This window comes from Corticium candelabrum, chromosome 16 (genome assembly GCF_963422355.1).
Source record: "Corticium candelabrum chromosome 16, ooCorCand1.1, whole genome shotgun sequence".
Classification (NCBI taxonomy): domain Eukaryota; kingdom Metazoa; phylum Porifera; class Homoscleromorpha; order Homosclerophorida; family Plakinidae; genus Corticium; species Corticium candelabrum.
In genome coordinates this window covers 6,604,727-6,631,284 of record NC_085100.1, presented here as the reverse complement: position 1 = coordinate 6,631,284, position 26,558 = coordinate 6,604,727, and the positions used below count along the sequence as shown (strand labels likewise).

At 40.7% G+C, this 26,558-nt stretch overlaps 1 protein-coding gene and 1 long non-coding RNA gene across 2 annotated transcripts; one reads left to right on the top strand and one right to left on the bottom strand.

Moving 5' to 3' along the window:
- Positions 1-228: 228 nt before the first annotated feature.
- LOC134192596 (uncharacterized) lies at positions 229-9,983 on the bottom strand. The gene is made up of 3 exons (XR_009971949.1): positions 9,839-9,983; positions 634-983; positions 229-570 (listed from the first exon to the last, which is right to left on the bottom strand). It is a non-coding gene; the product is annotated as an uncharacterized LOC134192596 (long non-coding RNA).
- Positions 9,984-10,553: 570 nt separating this feature from the next.
- Positions 10,554-25,273, top strand: LOC134191819 (sterol regulatory element-binding protein cleavage-activating protein-like). Its single transcript, XM_062660440.1, has 13 exons — positions 10,554-10,771; positions 11,497-11,615; positions 11,676-11,805; positions 11,996-12,138; positions 12,191-12,349; positions 18,790-18,872; positions 18,946-19,036; positions 19,124-19,226; positions 19,295-19,376; positions 19,449-19,575; positions 19,707-19,819; positions 20,396-20,493; positions 25,160-25,273. Exons 1-13 carry the CDS (start codon positions 10,709-10,711, stop codon positions 25,271-25,273), a joined length of 1,425 nt encoding a protein of 474 aa, XP_062516424.1. The 5' UTR covers positions 10,554-10,708.
- The last annotated feature ends 1,285 nt before the right edge of the window (positions 25,274-26,558 follow it).

Sequence of the window (26,558 nt, the reverse complement as noted above, 5' to 3'; positions counted from 1 at the left end):
AGTGAATTCATGAAAGGTGTGACAACACAACTTATGGTCTTGTTTCTATTCTTTTTCGTACGGCAACCCTACATCTTTCTCATTTTTTCAAAATGTTTTTATACTTGTGTGCATTCTTTTTGAACTTCTCTAAGAAAGTAAAGAAATCTAAACATAGCCAATGAGTCATGCATATATTTAACAACGAGAAGCTTTCAGAGCAGCCTATATTTCAATATATTTCTTAGATCAAAAAATATCCCTGTCACGTGTACTTAATAGTTAACTGACACGTGAAAAACATACGGATAGTACCACCAGCCGTGACGTAAACAACCTGCTAGGCAATGGCGTCACACATGATCGCTGATTGAGGCAAATATGTGCAGGATGTCAGTCTCTTTCTCACTCTCTTCTAATTGGCTCAACTAACTAGCACAATGTACATATCATCAATATCATAAACATATCAAGATGTGAGACATGAGAAATGAATTTGGCCATTGTAGGTGCTTTTCCATCTGTTTGATATGTGCCAAGTCTTATTACTACAACTGAACCAAAACTTACAAACAAAAACTTATCATCCTCCTGTAATTAAACAAACATTATAAACTATCAGTAAGCCGAAGTTTATAACTTATTGTTACGTACCGAACTACAATATTTACATGTACTTTTTTGCACACTTGAGACAATAGGAACAATGCTAGTCAAAACCTTGCACACTCCATCTTCAGAAAGAAGTCGTGTTCACATGCTGATGCCATTAGAGAAACATTATCCATCTAGAGAATGAATCTGCATTGTGTAATTGCAAGTTGCAATAAACAGGTGACTTGTGTCAGCATTCTTTGTTTCCTCAAAACTAAACATCTCTAAAAGCTGGGACAGCCAACCTTGATAGACCAAGAACCACTGAAAAAGTCCAACAAACCACGCCAAAGTTTGCAGTTGTCACCATAAAAAGACTGGTTGGAGAAGCATATGGTACACAGTATAACCTAAATCCAGTGCAACTGTCAGATAAGCAGTCCTACAAGTCTGATATTTCACACAAAAAGGTGCAAGTTGGAAATAAGATGTACTGTATATCTGAATTTAAATAAACAGCCACAACACTGCAGTGATAGAAAGATGTTACTACTGTATGTGTAAACAATGGCAATATACTCGAACAGCTATTCTACATACAATCTTGATGGTATTGCTCATATGCTGTTTGAAGCACTCATAAGTCAAGGATTTGGTACTAACTTGAGAACAGTTAATGACACACTGCAGATTCTCAGCACATTCATGCTGACACAACATGAAATATTTCTTTGCAAACACACACACACACACACACACACACACACACACACACACACACAAACACACGCATGCACACACACACACACACACACACACACACACACACACACACACACACACACACAAACACACGCATGCACACACACACACACACACACACACACACACACACACACACACACACACACACACACAGATGCACACAAACCCTACTCCTGCTGTCAGGTGCGATAATATAGCTCCCAAGCCATATGCCACCACATCACAAGCCAATTTTACTGGCTTGCTTCCATCACAACGACACACAATAGGTGCTTTAGAATCATCTCCTGCTCCTGTGAAATGTGACTTCACACTTCTAGTTCCAATGCCACTTTGCTTTCTCTTTCTTGAGTTCATTCACAGATTGTACACTCAAACATCTCTTATCTGGACATCCAAGATACGAGTACGTCTATATACCAGATACCCATGAGACAACGACGAAAGGGAAGAGGCCCTTAATGGTTGGAGTGTCAAAACACGGACGCTGATCATCTGTTGCTCATCAAGAAATGGTGCAAAAGGCAGCTAGAATGAGACGCCAGTTGCTAAAACATGGATATACACGAACAGTACGTACATATTCACTTCTGTGTAATGTAATTTTTACATGAGGAAGAGCTTCACCACCATTCAAAGTTGAAACTGATCTACTGCTTGTAAAAAGTGTTTATCCTAGATATGGGTAATTCTGAGATACAGGCAGTAGTTTCAAGCTGCCCAGATAGCAAACGTTCAAGTGTAGAAATGTGGCTGCATTCAGTAAGAATTTCATATAATACCCTAACAGCCCCAAATAGCTGCTCAGCTCAGCTTTATTCATAGGCCTTGGTGCCTTCTGTAGAGCCTTCACCTTTTCTCCTGTGGAATGCAAACCTCTGGCATCTACTATATGCCCAAAATACTCGACCAGATTCTAAAAAATTTGCATTTCCCTTCAGTCGTACTCCTGCCTTCTCCAACCTATTTAGAACCTCTTCCAAAAACTCGGTAGTGCTCTTTTTCTGATCCCGCCGTGGTGATATCATCGAGATAACAGGCAACTCCCTGGGATCCAACCAACAACTGATCCATCACTCGTTGGAGGATTGCTGATGCTGAGCTTACGCCATGAGTAGTCTGTTTGGTTTGTACAATCCTTGATGTGTGCTGATTGTTAGAAAGTACATGGACTGGTCATTCAACTCCAATTGACTACATGCATGGGACAAATCCAGTTTACTAAACTGTCGACCTCAGCCAATTTTGCAAAAATATCCTCAGCAGTAGGCAACGGATAATGGTCAATATCAACCAGTGGGTTAACTGTGACTTTGTAGTCCCGCATATCCATACACTCCCATCTGCCTTGTGTATATTTACAGTTGGTGTTGCCCATTCTAAACAATCAACTTTAGTCAGAACGTTGTGTGCTTCTAATCTGTCCAGTTACACTGAAATTGCTCGCTGAGAGCAAATGGAGTTGGATGAGCTTTCTTGAACACAGGTCTGGCAGTTGGCCTCAAGTGTCCAGTGGACTTGAATCCCCTTATTGCTCCATACCCCTTCAAACACTGCCTTGTGCTTATGAAGCAGTATCCCCACCTGCCTGTGAAATGACTTCTTTGGCTCCTCTGTCAGTTGGAAAACGTTAGCCCAATTTAACTATATTTCTTCAATCAGTTCCTTCCATGCAGTGCAGACCTGTTACCTTCTACAACTACTATAATAGGTAAGGTTTGATCTCCCTTCTTATATTTCATTGGTGCCAAGACCACTCCTTTCACTTGTAGACTGGTCCCTTGATGGCATTTCAGCCGCATGTTTGTCTCTTTTAGTGAATACTGACACAAGTGTATCCAATACCACTCCTCTGATATGATTGATACGACTGTCCCTGTGTCTAGCTTCATCTTCATGGGCTGCCTTGTTATCTGGACTTGAACAGTATAGTTAGGGATGAACTAACCAATAGTGTGTATCCCACCTGATTCCTTCATGTCTTGCTTCCCCTGGTCTTTTGTGCTACTCTGTAAGTAAGAGATCCCAACCTTCTCCTTTGAATCTTCTTCTTCTTCCACGTACTAGTCTCTAGAGACTTGTTGCTGTGCATGGTCTTCATGTGCCCAACTCTCTCACAAGCAAAACACTTGGCTTTCGTAAAACCCCATTCCTGAGCGTCATGCTTTCCGCCACATCGATGACATTCTGCCTTCCCTTGTGGTTTCATGACCATCTGCTACCCTGTTGCTTGGTTGCACCTTCATACCACCCTTGTTCCAAGTGATCCCAATGCCATGCACTTGTGAAGCTTCAGATGATATTTGACCAGTAAACTCTGCTGTGTTTTTGGCTACCAGTTCCATAGTGTGTGTGGTTTCAACTGCCTCCTGAAATGTTAAATTCTTCTCAGACAATAGACACTTCTGGATGGCTTCATTTCTCAGCCAACACACCAATTTATCCCAACGCTTCATCGAGCAATGTACCAACTCACACCAACCTGTTAATTATTTTAGCGCTACTACATAGCTCATTACACGCACACCCGCCTGTTGGTTTCACTGGTAAAATCAGAATCTTTCAACTATTACCAATGCTCTTTACTTGAAGTGTAATCTCAGTGTGTCAATTAGGTCATTGCAGTTCTTCTCCCTAGGCTTCGCTCGCGTCAATAAATCCCTGAGAACACTGTATGGCTTTGCACCAATTCCTGTCAACAAAACACTCACACGCCTATCCGGCTCCTGTTGTTCACTGTCTCCAGCGGCAATCGAGACCTTGATAGCATTTGCCGACCTCCAGTGTTCTAACCTTTCTATGTACGTGTTGAAGTCTTCTTTCCGTTCGTCATATTCATCAATATTCCCAATCGCAAAGGTCACAGTTGCCATTCTTTCTCACAGACAACTCTCTTCGCGTCTAATCCACACAATATCCTTGTCGCCACTTTGTAGTACTCTACTTATGAATAGTGTACTCCGCACACCAGTGTACTCCACAACTCAGCTTGTTACACTGACATACTATACTGCTATACAACAGTGAACTTGTGGACTAACAGAACCCGGACTACGCATGCACACCACTCTACTACCACTACCACTACCACTACCCTTACCACTACCACTACTACTACTGCTCCAACTTCAAACACTCTAATCTGAAGTCAGTTTTTACTGTTCAAGAGAATGAGAAGCGTGCTTATGCTGACTGCATATGCTAAGTTGAACATGAATCATTCACTCCACTGGTTTTTAGTTCCACAGGAAGCACAGGCCCTGAAGCCACAACCCTTTACAAGCAACTGGCAGACCTACTTGCTGAAAAATATAGAGAGAACTACAGCAAAATGATGCAACTGATTCGATGCCGTCTGAGCTTTGCCTTGCTTCGATCATCTATTGTTTGCATTCGTGGTACTAGATCTTCTGTATATAAACCTGTCAAACTTGACTTATTAGGACTTGTTGAGAGTGAGGCCCACCTAAATGAATAGGTGGCGACCATGGTTAATATGGTTAGTGTGTTGTCATGGTTTTTTTGTTTTGTTGCACTTGGGTGTGTTTTTTCATGTTTTAGAAATAGAACTACCATTACTAGTATTTAGTTTGTTGAAATGTATTGTACTACTACTACTACTACTACTACTACTACTACTAATAATAATAATAATAAGTAGATTGTGATGTTGACTTAAGTAGGTTTGTTTAAATGGATTGATATGGTGTTATATTGAGTACCATTGTAGCAGCTTTTGTAGTATGGATATGACCGGTGGATGCTTTTGATGAGTAAAACTACTACTCAGGGTTCTCCCCAGGCCATTTAGTGTATAGGCCCCATACGCCTTACCTCAGGAATGAGCAATCAAGGCGTATCAGGGATACATCTTAGTAATGTCTAGAGCTTAGCTAGTTTTCGAAGTTGAAGTAAAGTCTGTACTAGGCAAAGGAAGACGCGAAAATAGGGCAACATTGCACTTACAATACATGCATTGCAGAGTAGAGAAAGGTAGTGTGCTAACCTTACATACTCTTAGTCACTCTATACGCATAATAAGGAAGCGGAAGCCACAAGAAAGCTGAAGCCGCCACTATCAAGTGACAAAAACACTTGACAGGTGTACATAGCTTTCAGTCTCTTGGACAAGTGTACAGTAGTTGTATCTACATAGATCACCATAAACCCGTGAAAGTTATTCAGTCATACTGCTGTCCATAGAACTAACGGCATCCCTAGTTGTGAAAGCACATCATTTCCGTCAGTACGTTATTCAGATCACATACCGACAACGTCAGCCAATGTGCTCCCAAGATCTGAACGATATGCAGATGTCCATCACAGAAACAGACGCCTACAAATTCACCTGAAGACTCTGATGAACAGGTACAGTATGAGAGAATGTTCCGTTCCCAGACCTCCAGTTCTGTTTCAGGAAGTCTAGTTACCAATTAATTAAGTATGTTGTAGGTAGCAACTACAGTGGCCCTTGAGCGTGACCAAGCTGCTCTTTGCAAGGAGTCTGAAGGCCCTAGAGAATCTGAATCGGCGTCAAAGCGACGAAAGAGCGGTGTTGATAGCCAATGGGTAAAAGATTTCCCATGGCTGCAAGTTGTGGACACTGTTAATGGGGATGGGATGTTTTGTTGTCTGAAAGCACAGTTGTCGGCCACAGAAAGTTGCAACAGGGATTAAATAAATAAATAAATAAATGCATGGCCATTCCCACTTCCGGTCGCTAATTACCACTTCCGGTCACTCCTTTATGATAACCCGCTATCCCTTCTCAAATTTCTGGGGAGAACCCTGCTACTACTACTACTACTACTGAGAGAACTGGTGTATTTGAACAATCAAACGGCATCTGCTAACACACTACTACATACTACTACTGTATGTAAAAGCTTCCTCTATAGCAACAAGTTTCTAGGTTGTAACAACTTTGAGATAAACAGTCTTCTATAGTATGTACTACTACTACTACACACACACACACACACACACACACACACACACACACACACACACACACACACACACACACACACACACACACACACATTCGCATGCCCATAATTTCACAGTGGTCATAACAGCACGTAAGAATTTAGAATCTCAAAACACAGTGTAAGGCTGTCAAATGAGTCACATTAAGTGTCATAAGAGACGAAGTTGCCAACAGCAGTTTTCATGGCCCACAATGCTGGCAATTCCTTCCTCAAATAATAAGCTGACTGATCCGAGTTGCATCTGCCAAACCACTTTCGATGTTCAGTTTCTTTTGCCCAGCACATGCATACATCCCTCAGTGACATCAACATGTCAACACTGGCCCTTGCATTGTACATAATGGGAATTTTGTTTAAAGCGATTACATTTCATAAGGCTCTGAAAAACAAACACCTAGCTGAAAAACCATTGTATTTGTACTTCCAATAAAGCAACAAGAAAGCCCAGATAGTATTCTGTCCATAACATGTTAAGAATGACTTGCATTGCTTTTTATGATAAACAGTATAATAGACCTTTCCAGCATAAAACAGAAACATCTAAGTTGTCAAAACAGAAGATCAAACTTCTGTAGCCTTAACTTAAACTATTTTTTGGGCAACTGACCAACTAAGTAGATATTTTAATTCTGCTGCATAGCTGGTATCCAGTGACATAAATCTAAACTTGGAAAACAACACATCTTAGAAGACATTGCTGACACTTAGTTCCTTGAATAACTCCATAACAAATAAGGGAGTCAATAGTCGAAAGGACATCAACTGCATGGCCATGGCTGTCTACCACCTTCACATGGACTTTGCCAGTTGCCTACTAATGTAGACTTTCTGGTTTAGCAGTAGGCAATTAAATAGCTGAAATTATGTTTCACCACATTGTGTTGTGTACCAAATATTCAAGGTCAGCAATATCTAGAAGTCTCTGTTTCCAGAACCATAGGTGTTAGCGAGAAGCGACTCGACTAAGATCAGGGCTGCCCATCTACTACTATGACACTGCTTAGCACCAAGCCAAAATTTTGCAGCACCAGCAGCACCAAGATTGTAGTAATACTCCGGCAAGCCCATTTACTGACTGATACTGATTATCATACGCAGTAGATATGGTAACTTCACAGTCTTGTCAATCTGCCAAATCAAAAGGGCAATTGACTCCTACACTGATCAAGCAAACCTAACAGTAAGTCTGGTCCAGAGACACAAACTGTGACTGTCGCAGTCTGTAACACTGAGGCTGCTCATACCTAAAGAGTCCACACAACTTAATTCTTAGCCTGCATATTCATTAGCACAGGTAGAGCAAACATTTCTGTTATGCTCAGACTAAGTGCATAAGTAACGCCACTGCCATTAGTTAAATGGCATGAACAATAACTCAGCATTCTGTACAGTTTTCCTTGAAAGCTTTTATAACATAGCGATGTGTACTGGACTACAGTAATCAATCAGCTATTTGTTGGTTTACTAATTATTCTGGAAATTGTCTCCAGAAAGCTGTTGCAAAGCAGCTATCATCTGTATAACATTACTGTTATTACAGTATAGTAGAGTACCATACTTCTTCAATTAATCATCGCCCTCAATCAAACACCGTCCTTGTTTAAATATCACAGCTGAGAGTACAGATAAAATACAAATGCTGCCCTCGAGTAAAAGCCACATTTCAATGAATTCCAATATATCTAGCTCAAAGTTTGAAGGAAAAGTCATACGACTTCTTCAGAGGCATACATGAGGCAAACGTTTCTTTAGACTACCCGGATACAATTCACCTGTTTTACTGTATGATGTCTCAAAGCGTGAAATGCATAGTATGTTGTGTTGTTCTCCTGAAAAGGTGTCGAACCTACAGCGTGTAGGAATACATACAGTCTCCTAAAGCACGGACAAAAAGCGCTTAAATAAGCGCCGCCCTCATTTATACACTACAGTTAACGCCCTAGCTAAAAAATAAACAACGTGGCATTTAATCGAAGAAATACAGTAAACAAATGTACAATAACGGTTTAGTACTTGGACTGACTTTACCAGTAGGCATTGACTAAATATAGTGTTGATCCCTGAACAAAGAAACCAATTGAAGTGACGTTATTTGGGAGAACTGGTGTGTGTCGAAATGGATGAACTGAATATGATTTGTGCCTTTCTGCTGACTGCTCCCTATGTACTGCAGTGTATGTTTTTCCTGTAATTTAATTAATTGAATGGCTGCTTGCAAACAGCAAATGACCATCATGCCTGCGGTTTTCACTCTTTTATATGTCCTTAAATTAAGCAGTGTCTAAATTTACATTCAAGAGAAATCATGACAGAACTGTAGTGACTAAAACATAAAATCATGTCCTAACTGGTTCATAATCATACCTGTTCGGATGTTGAGTCACACAGAAAATGTGTGACGGCATAAAGTTGATGACATCATACCAACTTGTAGTCACTTGTGCCCTTCTCCCACTTTAGCCAAACTCTCGATCTGCCACTGACCCTAGCTGTAAGGTTATCTAGTAAGTTTTCAGTGTTTAGTTGTTGAGATGAGACCTGGTTAAAGGTTTTGTATGACTACGCCTACTTATGTTACACCTACTATGGCCATATTTTGTGCTTGAGGGAACTGCACTATCGTATTTGCCGTAATAACGCCCATACCCAAATAACGCCCATACCGAAATAACGCACATGCCCGTGTATACGCACATGTGCAACAGGTCAGAACTTTTAGCCCAAAAAACGCCCATGTCCAACTATACGCCCATGCCCAAGTATAAGCCCAGGATACGCATGCGCAGACAAAACAAAAAGGGGTCCGCAGAACATTCGTCTGTCTGTGTGCGTTTGATGAGCTGGTGTCAGTGTTGAGTGAAAGTTCTTACTGCTAGACTCATGTCTTCGTTGCAATTACTGACCCTGATGCTCTTGACGGGCTTCAGGCTGACAATGTGTGTGTATAGTGTTTAGTTTCTGTGAGTATGTTGATGTTGTACGGATACCAGTGCCTTTGATCTTGCAAATGGATAATTGCAAGCATCTGTGGTATTTCTGTCCTCAAGAATTTTAGATGATGATTGGCCAAACGACAGCATTTTGTAACCATGTATACGACTAAGACCAAAATGACGCCCATGCCCTAGTATACGCCGAGAAAAAAGGATTTCTTTTCTATACGCCCAGGGCGTTATTACAGGCGAATACGGTATATTATAGTGCAAGGAAAATATTATTTAGAAATTCATATTAGCAGCTCCAGTATACCTACCTAGTGTTACTGTTACACAAATCTAATCCTAACTCTAAGTCCAATCCTTATCTAAGTCTAGGCCTAATTTTTATTACACAGTCATAGTCTAAACCCAAATATTACCAAGGATATTGGAATTGAGCCGAAAGTACTGTACTGTCACGATTGAGTTCCACATGGCTTTAGATCTAGTTATATAATACACTCGACTGCATTCTGTTATTCAACCCTACAATCGACCATTTTTATTACGTTAAGTAACCGCACAACTTACTGGCCACTGACGTGTCTCCCCAAAATCCAGACGCACATCCTATTCTAACTTTTCCACTACAATTTGTGCTGAATGGTTGAGCGAGTCTCAGGAAAATCCTCCTAACCAAGCGACATCTCAACATGTTTACACTCTAAACGCACAAGTGCACGTGTGGTTATGCATATAAAGTACCCGTATTCATTAATATTAATGAAATCGACGTCAGGTCACTGCTAGACGTTGAAAACACTCCACTTAAACAAGTATGACGTTTTCAATCAAGTGCTTGACAATCTCGTTTTATGCCAACGTTTTGAAGTACCGTAATTACACATGACTGTTTTTCCGCTAGCCTCGGCCTTCCAGACCCGTGCAGCTCTTGAATTTAGCGTTACACGGGTCTGGAAGGCCGAGGCCAGTGCACTGGCGGTCCCAGCTAGACGCGCGTTAGACAATAGTCAGACCCTACTATATGTATGTACTTTCTTTCGGCCGATATGGCGGGTAAATTCTAAGACTGTCGTTGTATATCCGCTCACTGGTTGTTTCCACAGGGTTTTCCGTGCCATATGCATGGTTAATTAAATTTGTGGTCTCACGATATCGATCAGATTAGTAAGACCCTCTCACTCCGCCCTCGTCATTCCCCGGATTGACCATCCTCAAAAATTTATTGCCAAACAAAATCACACAACAATATGGTCACGTGCATCATATGGGGGCGAGGTGAATGTATATTTCAGCGGTTCGTTAGCACGGCAAATGCAGCGGTGACGAGGACTCCATCAGCCGCTTAGTCGTCTCGCCGCTTTGTCGGTGCATCTTAGTGTTATCAGGTGGTGAGGCTCCATTCTCACCGTAGTGGACAGCTTTGCACCATTGTGGGAAATGGGAGACAAATCGAGAGACACCATTCATGACGTAATGCACTCAAGGTTCCAAACGGCACAGGTTGGTGCTCGTGCAGTGTTGATGTAGCAGACACTTTGAATCAAAAACTTCATGTCTCGAGGAACTCTGCACGTGCTTAGACTCTAGGCCTTTGTCAACTGCTAATACTCGTGTTGGCAACTTTCTGCGTTTTTAAACGAAGGTGAAATTTGTTAGCGAGTTGCGACTGGCGTCAGCACGTGTTCATAAAAGACCGGAACCCATGTGTGCGTACATAAAATGCGTGAGTATTCCAGGTAGTTACCAAGGTATAGAAACCAGACAATGGCTGGATAAGGTGTGTATATGTGTTAACATGCCTACAGATATCTATAAATCAAGCTTTAGAATTCTGTGCATTAGTCCTGTAAATTCTCTGCAGTCATCTCATCTTGTGTAGTGAGGTGATTGCGGTTTTCAGTGTTTGAGGTAGCATACTTCTTGCCGCCTACTCTAAAGTACTGTTGTCGACACTGTTTCCGTCATAGCAATTCCTTTATTGCCGTAACCACAATCATCCTAGACGGGAGGAGTGAATTCTCAATTCACACGTCTCACTAGCTTTGGATTAGCGGGATGACTCAGACTTGTCTGCTTGCTATTCTTATGACGTGTGATAGGGACGGCTCTCCGTCAATGTCTTGTGACTTACTATTGTTCCTGCTGTTTAATGGTTGCTAAAGCGCAGGCAATTGTTGACTGGGTACATCAGGTGCTGCTAAGTGTTTCCTGTGGCATTTGTGCAGATTCTGAGACACAAATATCAGGAGATGTTCTCTAAGCTCTTCTATCAACATGGCTTGTTTTGTGCTAGCCATCCTTACTGGGTTATCTTTATTTCAGGAATTTTCATCATAACCTTTAGGTTGGCAATATGTAATAGATTTTAGGATGTGGTTTGTCAAGAAATTGTTTCTTGTTCCAGTTTTCCTGCATTCAGTGTTTTGCATCTGGGTATCATTAGTGCTGCTCCTCTTGAGTACAAGTCATTACTCAATGCATCTATGAGCACTGTCTCTGTTCCTGTGGCATCACACAACCATCCTCCAGTATGGGTAAGTAAAGGTTAATTAATTATTGTAACTTTTTTGGCTTTGCTGTCTGCTTTTTAATTAATGTGAGGTAATTAATTGATCAATGGGCAGTAGCTGGACACCAGAGTAGCATGTTATAAAACTTATTAATAAACTTGTAAATTAGAATCTATTTACAATTTGATTTTGATTGTGATGATTGTCTTATTAGTTATCTGAAAAACCTTTGGTTACCATCCAGCAAGTTGTGTTTATAACCAGGGAATCAAGCAAACAACATTCATCAAACTTCCACTATTTTCAGTCAGCCTTTTTTCTTAGGGATTTACTGAGTCAATTCTCATTTAGGAATCAGTAATATGTTCACAAGTGTCATAGTGCTTTTCTAACCATTCTTTTGTTTCAGATCAGATCAAGCTTTCACATGGAGAGATGTGTGCTTGAATGGACCAAACATTCTTTCATCATTGTCTTGCACAGATAGTACATCTGACAAAGATATTCCCATTACAGATGAATGTCTTTATCTTGGACCAGATTTACTTTGGCAAAGGAATTCTTCAAGGTGTGTCTGTATATCATTATAAAGAATTTTATAAGGTCAATTTGACATTTGATTGATTGCATTCAGTTCACAATGTGATTGTAATGGAGGAAATGAAAAGTGCGTAAAGTAATGGCTATCATCGCCGTATGTTTAGCAGTGAAGTCAAGCACATTCAGTTGTACACTGTACTAGCAGCAAAGATGACAACATTCAGCTATTGCTTATATTTAGTTCTGTCGAGCGACATAGAAGTAGAGCTTATTGTTAACTGAGTTATTCAGTAAATTATATAATTAAGAGAACAATACCAAGTAGCTCTGCTTCTAAAATGGGCCTGTCATTATGGTTGTAAATTAGTTAATTGGATATTTTAGTAGAACTTTCACTTACAGTTATTGTGACCAACTGTGGGTATTTGAATTGGGTGTGTTCCATTGGGCTTTTCCTGCCTCTTCCACTTTTCCAGCTTTTCCAAAAGTGGAAGAGGCATTCTATTGGTTCATTCTCTTTCAGATATGTCTTCCTGGTTCCAGCCTCTTCCAACCTGTACCAGCTCTACCACAGGAAGAGGGGCGTGTCATGCATGCTCAGAGTCAATCCTAATGGACCAAGAAAAGAGAAGATTGTTGTTTTCATTAAACCAGTTGTCATCTGTGACAAACGAGTCCTCAAGCATCTCTGGTTTGTTGTTGTGGCACTTTAGTGGCTGTGGGAATGGCAAGAATGCCAAAGAGACTTTTAGCAAGCAATATTAATGATAATAGTGACACTACTCATCAACAATTGAAGAGTTTCTAGCAGTAAGAAGACACATAGACGAGACATCACGGCGGCAACAGTCTTGAAGAGGTCAAAATACTGTTTACTGCCATTCATTCAGGTACCAGCAGTGCATTTTAATAAGTTCTCTTTCTACTTATAAGAACTTGGGAAAGGAGGCTGAGTTTGGCCAGAGGGAAAGACAGGAACTGCTTATGTTCAGTTGTGATCGAATTCAAGCTTGAGGATTGTCAACATGCTATGTAGTGGAACATTCCTTCAAACTGACAGTTAATGCGGCAAAACCTACAGATAGAAATATTGAAATCTACATCTCGTGTGTTTATTCCTTCAGAATTGTTGAATTACACAAGCACAACCATTTGTTGCCTCTTCCAGTCATTTTACTGAAACCTTTTTCTTTAGCTCTGCTTTCTCTGCTGGCTGGCTCTTGTTAGTGCACACTTCCAAAGAGGCAGAAGAGGTTATGAAAGAATGGTTTGCTCAGAGAAGGTAGTGCAAGACTTATAGTGGAACAGATTCTTTCTTACATCGTGCACTCTACAGTAAAAGTGAAGTTGTTAGAACTGTCTCGTTGTGCTGCCAGTTGTCTGGAATATCTGCAATATGGAGATCTGCCAAGGCCAGAATTGGTGTAATATCAGGATTGTGCTCTTTATCATATATCAGGGCATAATTTACTTTTTCTTTCTCTTGTAGCAGTATTGCTACTCAAATTGCAATTTGAGTAGCAGTAATGCAAACTTTCGTAGCAAACATATTTTCGCAAAACAAAGCATTTAATTAAATAATTAGATACCCAGACAATGCTTTCTAGTCTACTGGTGCAAGTTCATGTGGAAAAGCTGTGCTGTTTGTACTTCTCGTGTTTCTGTTGACAGTGCTGTTTGTGTTGATGTTTTACATTGGAAAGGTCCATGGAACTACACATTGCATGATTGTTTGTTATTTTAGTTCGTTTTGACCTTCTACATTAACTACTATACACGAAAGTGTAAGTACATTGACTACACTGTTACTTACTGCTGTTCCTTTTTTACCTTGTTAGGTAGTTAAATTGGAAGTCTCATTAGCTATGTTGTTCAAGTCTCTCTGTTGACATCCCTTCTGCTAATGAGATGATAGTTTCAGCAGGAGTTCTGTTAACGTGCTTTTGTTTCATGTAGTGCACAGCATAGCCACTCAAGTACAAATAGTTCATAATTGAATAAAGATATAGTGTATACAATATCACCTAACAATAGTATCCTTTCACCACTTTGCTATGCAAAGGTGCACTGTCATGAGACTTCTACTGTACTTGAATGTGACATTCTGATTCTGAATCGCAGTTTCTGCGACACGTACCGGACTTTCTTTCGCAACATACAAAAATTGTCTTGCAAACTGCAATGCGATACAGAATAAATTATGCCCTGTATATAATAAACAACTCAAAATAATGCTGTATTACAATAAATAGGTTTAGTTGTAGTTAGTGGTAATTTCTGTGTATGTGTGTGCGTATATGCTATGTGTTCTACTGACCCAAATTGGGTACTGCACTATAGACTCTGCAAGCTGTAGTACGATGAAATCTATTATGTGTCGTTATGCCCCTTCACGATGGCCAAGTGGGGTATTTACTTCCATCTGGGCACCCACCAACCTGGCAGGTGAGCTTAGCAGGGTACATGTTTCTATGTAGTCCACACGGCGATCAATGATTATCCAATTCAATATAGATTGCAGGCATTACGGTGATCGTGAAGTTGGGACATTACACCTAGTGGATATCAATGACCACCAGGAAAGCGCTGAACGTCATTGTCAACAGACTGTTCGCCAGACCACAGAAACTTTCCAACAACTAAAACGAGTCATAGTATCATGGACAAAGCTAGAGAAACATGAGAAAGAAAGACAGACAAGTTTCATAATTTACTGTCGTCACTGGGGTTTGAACCCCCAAACCATGGAGTGGTAGCCATTGCCGCTAACCACTAAACCGCAGCGGTGACAATTATAAGTATTGTCGTCATCACCCTCTAGGTAGGGTAAGTGGGGTCGTTACCCTCAACTGGGTGCCCACCGACCCAGCATGTAAGTCCCAGAGAGGTACATGTTTCCATGTAATCCATATGGTGCTAGTAACTGGGTTATCTATTATTTATTGTGTGCGCTAGCAGGATTTTGCCAACTCTAAACAGCACGCCCAGAAGATATCAATGACTACCAGGAAAGCACTGATCCTCATTGCCAACAATTCCTACGCCAGATCACAGAAACTCCCCTTTGACTATTACTATGTGTCGTTATGCCCCTCCATAATGGGTAAGTGGGGTCTTTACCCCCATCTGGGCACCCACCAATCCGGCAGGTGAGCCCAACAGGGTACATGTTTCTGTGTAGTCCACACGGCGATCAATGACTAGCCAATTTGATATAGATTGCAGGCATTACGGTGACCACGAACTCGTGGACAGCATGCCTAGTGGATATCAATGACCACCAGGAAAGTACTGAACGTAATCGTCAACGGACCGTTCGCCAGACCACAGAAACTCCCCAACGACTGAAACGAGTCATAGTCTCATGGCTAAAGCTAGAGAACATGAGAGAGAAAGACAGGCAAGTTTCATAATTTACTGTCGTCACTGGGGTTTGAACCCCCAAACCATGGAGTGCTAGCCATTGTCGCTAACCACTAAGCCACAGCAGTGACTTATTATGTCGTGCTCAACCAGATCAGTCTGGTTTGTAAAGTCTATTACAAGCACCTGAAGCAAAGCCTGCTTCAGAAGTACTTAGACCATCACATCTGTCTAGAAAGAAGACAGACTTTACGAAGGATCCGAGTAGATCCCAGAAGCATTGTTCTGTAAGTGCTGCTGGTTGTAATGACCTGGAATAATGTCCAGCCACCGTGCAATACCTGCGTGCACTGTGCCCAAAGCTCTCAAGATCACCGGAACCACCAGTGTCTGACAATGCCACATGCGGCTTATCTCCACTCGGAAGTTGCTGTACTTTGCCAACTTCTCAGCATGTTTCTTGCCAATGTTGCCATCAGCAGGACAGCTGATATCAATAAGAAGACAAGTGTTTGTCTTCTTATTTTCTGAGACAGATGTGTGGATGATTGGCTTTGATCTTCGTTGCAGTGGGGATGGTGGTATCCCACATCATAGTAATGTCATCCGTCTCCACAAGCCTATCAGGATGATGCTGGTACCATCTGCTCTCTACTGGAACCCCCAAAACGGCGACAAACATCCCAGTGAATGATGGAGGCCACCTGATTGTGTCGATCAGTGTAGACCATCGGTGCCAAGTACTACAGCCTGCCACAATGTGGTCGACTGTTTTCAGGCCTACACTGCGGATACGGCAAGTAGGACTGACATCATGATGTATAATCTTGTGCTCATAGTACTGAGTCCGAAAAGCTTGGTCTTGAGCAGCAACAACCAGTCCCTCGGTTGCAGCAGGAAGATTTGCTGCCTTTAGCCATCCGTAGGCCTCTTTCATGTCCACGGGTGGTTGCTCAGAGAGACAACGATACTGCCCATGCATAGGCTTCCCGCTCCAGGACCGCAAATGAAGAGAACTGCAACACGTACGGTAATGTCTCGCATCTGCTTCAAGCGCTTGCTTGAAGCCACCTTCAACCGAGATGGATGCATTCGTGTGTAAGCTCTGCGACTTGTTGTCCGAAGCAAGACTCCTCCACAGCTGTGCAGTAAAGCGACAAGCCATGCGCTTGACTTTAGACTAACTGCCAAGATAGTGGAGCTCAACTCGACATATCGGTAAAGGGATGCTGGGGTGACAGATTTCAAAACTCCTTTTTCAATGTTTGATTTTTTAATGCTAATTTAGCATCTGCCAGATACAGCAGCATTGAAGTCAACTACAAGAAAATGAACAGGAAAAAACGAAAATATGAAGAACAAATTCGACAGATAGAGCATGCATCTTTACACTTATAGTATTCTCATGCACAGGAGGATGCAGTAAGCTTACAAACACCTTGAAACATCTTGCATCAATGTTGGCTGAATAGCTTTGTTTCACATACAATATGACAATCAACTGGCTACTGTGCAGAATCTGCTGTGCACTTATTAGGTCTGCTGTCATGTGTTTGAGAGGATGCAGAACAAAGAAAAGAGTTTGCAAGTATGGAGGAGGCATTGAGCAAGCTGTGGCCATTAGCTGCCAGCTCACTAACTCATCAGTAACGTTCTTTGCTAACATAGTCTTTTCTAAGACTCTTTAGTTAGTTATTCTCATTGCTTATATATCAAATGTTGCTAGCACAATCACTCTAGTTTTAGTGCTTAGTGTTTAATTGCACATGTAGCGGTATGGACATATTGCATATCTATTCACATGTATATGTTTATTATCAATAATAGTAATAATAATAATAATGCCTTAAGTTTTAGTTAGTATAAAATCATGATAGCTAACCTCATTATTATACAAATTTGCAAAGCATTGCTCGTACTAGTGTAGCGATTATATGCTTATGATATTATTATAGCCATAATGAAGTTGAAAAGATATACTCGTCTTTAATACATACATACATACATACATATATATATATATATATATATATAGCTAAATATATATTTCAATACAACCAATCTACGATACAGGCAAATCCCATAAACTAAAATTACTGTCATTATTGTCTAACAACAATCTACTTAGAATCATGCGTGCATTATACGACCACAACTTAACCGACAATTGCTGCAACAAATTATTTAGATACTGACTAAAAGGAATAGAATTAACAGAAACAGTTTTAGATGCTATAGTCTTTAATGTATTCAAGCTGACATCCGACCATGCCCCAAATGATTCAACTGCAAGTGGAAAGAAGAGAGCACCAGATGAAAACACTTGGGTGTCGTACTTCATACACTTTGAAATTTCTCCTTCCAAGGCCGCAAAACCGGCGTTGCTTGCTGAATGCGACACAAATCTTTGCTGGAACGAATTTTTACACACGGTTACATCAAAATAAACCGGACGGCCAAACAAAAAGTTTGGATGATAGACATTGCCAGGTCGACTACAGTTCTCTGAAGAAGATCTTTGTTCGCGTCGTGTTCCTTTATTGTGTACTAGCAAAGCTTATATATATATATATATACATATAACACTTTAGTAAGTATGTTTTTATGAATACATGAAAATATAGATCTTATAAATGAGAATTTAAGTATAGTAAAGGCTTGTACACGCACAAGTGGGGTAAAAGGAATTGGTTTGTTTGTGTGTCTGTCTCTGTGTCAACATGAAAATTGCCAGATCTTGAAATGTAGCCATCACTGTTGTAAGTGTCAACAACTGTTGAAAAAAGAAAATGTGGCTATTAGCTTAAAAGCATTGCACATGGCTCCTGAGCTTTATACAAATTGTAGATTATTGTCAGCCATGCTTATTAACCACACCTACTATTGACTGCTGATGCTACTGCACGTGCTGGCACTGTGCATATTTCTACAACAACACTACAATGGCAGTGCAAGTGGGATATATTCTTTAGAAAGTTGTGCTTTATGAATTCTTTCTTTAAACTAATTTAGTAGAGATGATGATTGGTAATGCATTACACATGTTATGTGCAGTGTGTAGTACACTTCTGTATAATATCTAATCATTTGCCCTGTATTGACTAGATTCTGGCAAGATAATAACAAAGTGAATACCATAGCTCAAGTTCTGAAGTCACTCAATTGTTTGCAAAAGTCTGTTGTCCAAGGTGTTTCTTTTTTCTTAAATGTATATATTATAAAGTAGGTTGTTTCTAAAATTGCATGACTTGTTTGATTTAGATCTCATACTTGGAGGTTCATATTCGTATATGAATTTGAATAGACAAAACAAAGCATATGCTTCAACTTTATTTCTTAACAGTTCATTGATGTGAGTATTTGGGTGAAAAAATTCCGTTGCTTTTGCTGCATTTATACGATTACTTTATTAATTAGTATGATTGTTATTTATTTTCAGAGGTGATGGAAACACTTTCAGACTGTCTTTGGAGGCGGAGATTTTGAACAGTGAATTGTATGCAATAAGTGCAAGCAATGAGACAGTGCACTTCTTTTACACTGTAACTATAGTAGAATATACAGTACTTCATGTCAGGTGATTTAGGTATGTTGGTGTTCTTTATTTCAGGGATCATTTGCTAGTGTGGCTGAAGTTGTGTTTATTGTTGTTCTCTATGTTTTTGTTCTTTTGTACATCACATTCTCTGTTGGTAATGGAAGTCTTATATATAGTTTGCCATTTTTGATCTTGCTTGTTGACTGGGTAATGTGATTTTTTGTAGGAAAGATCGAGATGGTGAAGTCAAAATGGGGCCTTGGCCTCACTGCTGTAATTACAATGCTCTCCTCTTTTACTGTGTCGCTGGGTGTTTGTGTCAAATTCAGGAAGATGCCAACTCTTAATAGCGGGTATTGACTTAGGTAGTTGTATTTTAATGCAGTTATGTTTGAGATTACTATTGCCTAATTCAAGACTTATATTTGTAGTAGTTTAATTGCCAAGTCATTTGGTTGATGGTATATTGAATCTGTATGTCTAGGGAGGTGTTTCCATATCTAGTCGTTTTGATAGGCCTGGAAAACATCTTGGTGTTGGTCAAGGCTGTAATATCAACACCCAAACATTTGGATGTTAACAGGAGAATAGCAAAAGGTATGTCAAGATTACATTTGTACCTTCGCATTGGTAGCTATAGACTAATTGTAAGCTGTGTGGGACTTAAAATTCTGCCAAGCAGACCGAACAGACCGACCAATTCTTAAATGTTATGTCTACTAGGTGGCAGTCCCGGCATTGCCTGGAAATGTAACGTAGAAAGTTTTAAACCGTGATGGTTTGAAATGGAACCAAAACAAATGCTTCTAATTCAGATTTTTTGTATTTATGCTGTGACAATTACACCAAGTCTCTCATATTACATATTCTAAATACAATACCTTATGTGGAATAGACAGTTCGCTTCATGCTCTACAGTAAATTTTTCAGGCCAGTCCACTTATAAGTGTAGAGAGACAGTACGTAGCGTTGCCAGGCAATGTTAAGTAGAAACAAAGTTTTTGGACATCAAGACCTTGTCCCTTAGATATACATTTGACATCTGGAATGTGTATGCAACTGCTGGCTACAACCATGCAAACGTGGATGTAACAACATTAGTGTAACCGCTAGACTTGGTAAAAATTGGGTGTGCAAGAGGTTGGTGTAATTGGCACAAATATACTTTTTGAGGTACAGTGACAGCTTTACTTGTTAAGGGAATGCTGTCAACGTGCACAAGCCAAGTCTGGAGTGATGCCATTTGCATCTTCAAGAAATCATATGTGCCGGTCAATCCCTCGAAGGAGACCCTCGAATATGTCACCCAGCCCATGTTATTCTCAGTCGTTACACATGTACCATGATATATATGTTTTAGGCTCGTCCTTTCATTCGTCTTGCCATGTGCAGACAAACAGACAGACAGAGAGACAGACAGACCGGCTTCTTTATGTATTACAGTAAACCTTTTTAATATGACCACGCATTGTTCCCGCAAAAATTGGTCACATTAGACATGTGGTCTTAAAAATGTTGGTCTCCCGGATGTTGCACCAAGATCCACCTTCTTTCAGCACATTAGTGCGATGTATGTAGACCTTGCCAATTTACAGCAGCGTCACATTTGCTTGTTTATCTCCTCATTATCAGTTTCCTAAGCTTTCTCTTTTGATTGGATGGAGCGCCACTACCAAATGCATCTATGACTTTGGCTTGGCTTTCTGTTTGATGATGTCTGAATCTGGGTTTTACCAACTTCGAAGTCCATTGCGATCTGCCTGGCAGATCTCCCCTCTTCTACAAGCTTGATAGCCTGAGCTTGTTTGCTGAGCTTCAGCTCTCTTTGTCTAGACCTCTTCATGGTCACTTGCAAAGCCGGAGGTACAATGTAACATGCGAAGCTAGTCTCGAGCTTCTAAACATTACATATCCTGTATATAATGGCCGAGGTACTATGTTCGCGTCAAGAGTGGTTGTGTAAAAAGTTGCATCCGATTGACTTATGGAGGTTGAGACTTTGTCTTGGTCACTATGACTGTTATCGCTTGTCGCGTTAGCCAGTTGGTTGCACTAGCAAAGTTATGTTGTATTACAAACGGTCAGTGCATAGAGTAGTAGCCAGCTGGTCGCACTACTCAGGTGATCGCAAGTACATGTTTTACTGTAAATAATTTATTGTATTTACCATATTTCTGCAAATAATTCCCTCTCCTGAATATTCTCTTCCTACAGATCAGTGTCTAAAATAATTCCCCCTCAACTAACTTCCATAGGGAATTATTAGGCCCTTATCTAATAGATCTCTGTTATTCTGATATGGGTTTCATGTTAATACACGTTAACATACACGTGTATTAAATTCCACTAAACGCTTGTTATTTTTACATCATTGTAATAGGTATGGCAGATCTAGGAAACCACAGGACTGCTCTTCAGGTCTTCCTAAGAGACAATACAAAGCCCACAATTTGAAGACTCAACTCACTGCTATCAATTTTGCACAAAATAGCATGGTAAATTTAGTACCTACAGCTGTCATGCAACAAAACTATCAATATCTCTAAAAATAATTCCCTATTGAATAATTCCCTTTCTCTATTAATTTCCTCATTAAAAGGTACTAAAAGTTAATTGCATAGGGATTTATTTAGGGAAATATGGTAGCTGATTTAGTTTGAGTGAGCTGGGTCTTGCACAAGTTACCAGACATATTTGGATTCTCTTGGACAAGCTTGCAATAAAGGATATGCAGAGATATTTGCTTTTTCGTAATGCATAGCTACATGTTTGGATATGAATTTACAGAAAACTAACAACATTCTACAATGTCTTTGGACAGGCTAAATTAGGATTCCAGCTCACACTGTTTGCTGTCAAAGTGACATTTGGGAAGGCTTTTAAAACATTGAGCACCAACCATTTTGTCTGCAATTTTGTTGCAGGCTTAGCAATTAGATTTGGTTACCAGGTTGAACTGTATTGCAAGTATATGTGTAATAACACTGTTTAGTAAACCTAACCAGGATTCTCGCTAGAGAGTTTTAGGAGTGTGGCGGGATGAGCGGTTCCGCGACGCATGCAGCTTTGCTCTTTACAGTCGGACATACGTGCTGGAACCGATCTCAAGTGAGGTAGACTTTGCATTGTAGCTATTGCGTGTAACAGACGTTCAAGTGCTCTGGCAACGAAATCAACTTCGATCGCCAGTGAGCTCTTCTTAGCAATGTTCATCGATTGAGCATGCGCAAGTTTTGTAGAGAAAACTACAGAAAGTCTTTCTAGTCAGGCATTGATGACGTGGACGACTGTTGTTGCTTTGCATGAAGCTATGACTATTCTAGAGTAGATTCTAGGTGTACACTTCCTGGACAAGAGGTGTGCTTTACGGGTCACATGAAGGGTATCCGGAACTAAAATCAGAGGCAGTGCATCCGGGACTGCAATCAACACTTGTGCGTACATCTGGAGCGAGGCTATCATCGCGCATTATTTGCAAGAGCCTACACTTGTGGCTCTTGTCACCTTTAGTATTGTGTTTCAGTAGTATAGAATTCTCAAACATTTGTTAGCTGTTAAGATTTGGACTTTTAACTACCATTTCTGAGTGTGGCGTACTCCTACTGGATTGTGGTGCAGCACCACGCTGCCATGCTGTAGCGAGAACCTTGCTAACATGCTTCCACGCTGTAGCGAGAACCCTGCTAACACGGTAATGTAATACCAGCCACATCAACGATACCTTTCAAACAATAAGAGTGGCATGCTAAGGTAAATTTTTCTTGAGACCGGGTGACCATTATGTCAATGTCTCTAATACCTTAAATGGCTGACTTTACACACGCTAGTTTGGTATCAGACATTTGTTGAGTTAAGTGTAGCTATTTGGTATCTCTATTGGCCACTGGCTTTGATAACCCATTCATTTCGAGAACATTGTGTACTTTTTGTATCGGCATTTCTCCAATTGAGATTGAATCCTTATCTCATGAAAACGACCAGCTTTTTCATCTTTTTGTGTGTTCACATCACAACATTTTCAAGATACTTTAACCAGCTGACATGCCTTTGCTATTCCAGTGTCCATTCCAGCCTAAGGTTATTTGCATAGCTTACTGGGACAGTGCTAGACCAAGCTAGCACTTTCAGTTCACTTTAGATCTAGATTGGTTTGTTTCTAGCTTGGCTTCCACTGGTAACTGACAGGGAGGTGCATCAAGGCAGCTTATGCTGGCTTAGTCAATTGTTTCAGTGTATACTGTATTACCTCGCCTCGAACTTCCAGACCATAGAGCGCACGAAGCGTGCGAACTCTAGTCTGGACCAAGTCGATACTAAAATGATTTCGGAAATAGCCTTCTAAGCCAAACAGCTCCTACAACCCGAATCTCGGTTGTAAATTCTGATTGGCTTTGCAATAATTGGTTATGCTAAGTGCACTAACGCTGATTGCACACTTGTGAAATCCTCGTGGGCGGCTAAGTGCACGTCAGAACAATGATTAGACTCTGGTGCACGCACACATCTTAGTTTTAGTTTCAGCTTCAGTTCTTCGATATTTCCAAGCTTGCGGTGACAGGATATGCACAGCAGTGTCGCTAGAGCATCACCTTTAACAACTGGTCGAGCAGTAGTCTTGCTAGTCGATCGGTTAGACTAGCTAGCCGTCTGCCGAAGAATCAAAGTCATCATTTCATGCCGTCCACCAAGATATTGCCGCAAACACTCCAGACGTCTCTTCTTTGTTCGTGAGATCTCATGGCAATTACAAATGATATGTTGATCTAGGTAAAACGATCCTACGCTGTTAGACACCATTTAGCATCACTATTGATAAGTACTTCCGAAATCATTTTAGTATCGACTTGGTCCAGACTAGAGTTCACGCGCTCTCTGGTCTGGAAATTCAAGACTATGTATTACCTCGTTTAGAAGGGAATGTCCTTAAAGCATGAGGTTTAGCAGACTGCTCTTATACCTCGTGGTATAAGAGCACACCCTTTGAGGTGAGGGATAACTCAACTTTGCAGCCAATGTATGCACGGTTCCATGTCAATGCATTCAAACATACACTACCCACTAACACAAAGACTAGTAAGTCACAACATCTACTCAATAAGTGCATGCATAGCTTTTCACCATGACATGCTATAAATTTCCACTCTACATCTAGTCACAGTTTCTCTTTTATTCTCGTCTCCACTGCTGTCTTCATCGCTGTCTTCCCCACCTGTGATATCTGTGTGAACATCTTCTGGTTATGTCAGTTTGCAAACTTTCTTCACCCAACACTGAAAAGACAAGTTTGGGGTACACCGCTATCTCGTGAGTCTCTTGACATGTTACCGCCATACTCGTTGTTCTTCTATATGGCGACAAGCTTCCTATTTACTGTGTACTTTCTGGCAGATTTCTTTGTTATCGGTATCAGCTGACTGTGACTGTCATTTTCCTTTGGACACTCCCTCCTCTGCAGACGCCATGTTGCAAGTTGCAGATTGCGCAAACACTAACTTGCTGACTGTCTGGATAATTGACGCTACCTTGCATATCGTTTGGTCACACTTTCTGCTATACCTCACTTGTAAGGGCATGCCCTACTAAGTGGGGTAATACAGTAAATGGTACTAAAGCAGTGCTGCTTAGAGGTGATTTTCATGTCGAGTCCTAGCAAACTTGTAAGGAGTTTTCAATGTTGTTAACAACAGGTGTTGTGTTTGCTTTTGAACATTACCTTCCATGTAAAGGTGAATTCTGGAATATTGGATAGTGGTCAGAATTCTTCTAGAAATTCTCCACTGTGATAAATGCTGCACTTTTATGGAGTCGAGGAACATTTGGGGCGTTTACCCAGTGATGAGATAGGGCAACAAAATAGTCTAAGTGCATGTAGACAGGCAAAGGGGAATCATTAATACTAGGACAGTGTTATGTGCATCAGAACTGGCTGTGTATTAGAATCATGCTCATGATGAACCTTACTACACAGTGCTGTTTTATGAATTTGGATCAGTATTGGGAAAGTGTTACCATACTGATGCGATTAATACCCCACTCTCCATTGTTGGTTAGCATCAAAAGTAAACTAGGGGATGGGACTTTACTCAAAACCTGACACCTGGAGGTGTTAATTGGCGGAAGTAATTAACTTAATCAATTGACAAGTAATTAAACCACCTGTCATGTGTCTCATGCAACCGGATAATTTGTCGGCAAAATCCGTGAAGGTCATCTTGACAATGCTCCGGAAGGGCTTGAGACTCATTCATTGTGCGCTGTAGTCCTACGTTAAAGCCTTGCTTCCACCTGACAAGCCATCCATTGCTTGCTTTAAATCCTACAATGTTTAGTTCTGCAGCAACTCGCTTTGCTTTGTCTATCATTGCGACGTTAGAAACTGCCAGGCCAAGTTTCGCCTCTCTTGCAAAAAGTCAAACACCCGGTCATCAAGCTGTACACTTAATGGTTCATGTTCGTCGTGCATCTTTCTTGCTTTCTTTCCTTTCGGAGTTGCTTCGTGTCGCTTTAGCTCCTTGTACTTTGCATTCCAGTCCCGCACACACTTCCTGTCAATGCTAAATTGGTTGGCGGTTTTTGACACCACCGAGCCATTGCCTTGATGCCATTTAATAACGCTGATCTTGTATTCAACAGTGAAGCTGCGATATCTCTTGGGCATAGCTACCTAGAACACGTTGCCAAGTGCCTAGGCAATTAAAGCAGCTAGTCTATATAGAAATTGCCAATTAGCACCAATTAAAGAACAAAAAGGTGTAATAATCTTAGGACCTGGACCATAGGTGGGGATGGGACTTTACTCGAGGCCTGGGGTGTTAATCGCATCAGTACCATACGTAGGAAGTATGGTTTAGTAGAGCCTTACTACTTGGAATAGCATTGTCCCACAAGAATCATTTAGCTGTCTGGACTGACAAATTTGTTCAGATTAGCAAAAAAGGCTCTTGCAGTAATTTATTTATCAGGTTTGCATTTCAGTTTGCAAGCCAAAATTCATTATGTGCTATTTGCTTTCCCAGATGTTTAGTAAAAGGTGTGATATGTTCGACATGTGTTCCTTGTGTATGCATCATGGCATCCTCTACGCGTGGTCTTGCATTCTAACTTGGCCGGCGTCACATGCATAATAGACGCGTGACTGTAGACATGCACACGTGACAGAAGCTACACACCCTAATGATATGGCATGTTTCTTTATGGTTCTTGGAAGCGTAGGCATGCTGAAGCTGATGATGTTAATTACTAGTAACACAAAATTCAGAATGTTTTTCTTAATTATGGTGGTGAAACTGTAGACTACCAGGTGGTTGTTTTTGCAGAGTTTGTTTCTGTGGCAGCA

Bases quoted from the DNA above. Each gene is read 5' to 3' on its own strand.
- LOC134191819 (XM_062660440.1), top strand. From the start codon at position 10,709: ATGGGAGACAAATCGAGAGACACCATTCATGACGTAATGCACTCAAGG. The intron at 11,616-11,675 runs GTTGGCAATATG...TTCTTGTTCCAG, and splicing joins ATTTTCATCATAACCTTTAG to TTTTCCTGCATTCAGTGTTT. The intron at 12,139-12,190 runs GTAATATGTTCA...CTTTTGTTTCAG, and splicing joins CAATTCTCATTTAGGAATCA to ATCAGATCAAGCTTTCACAT.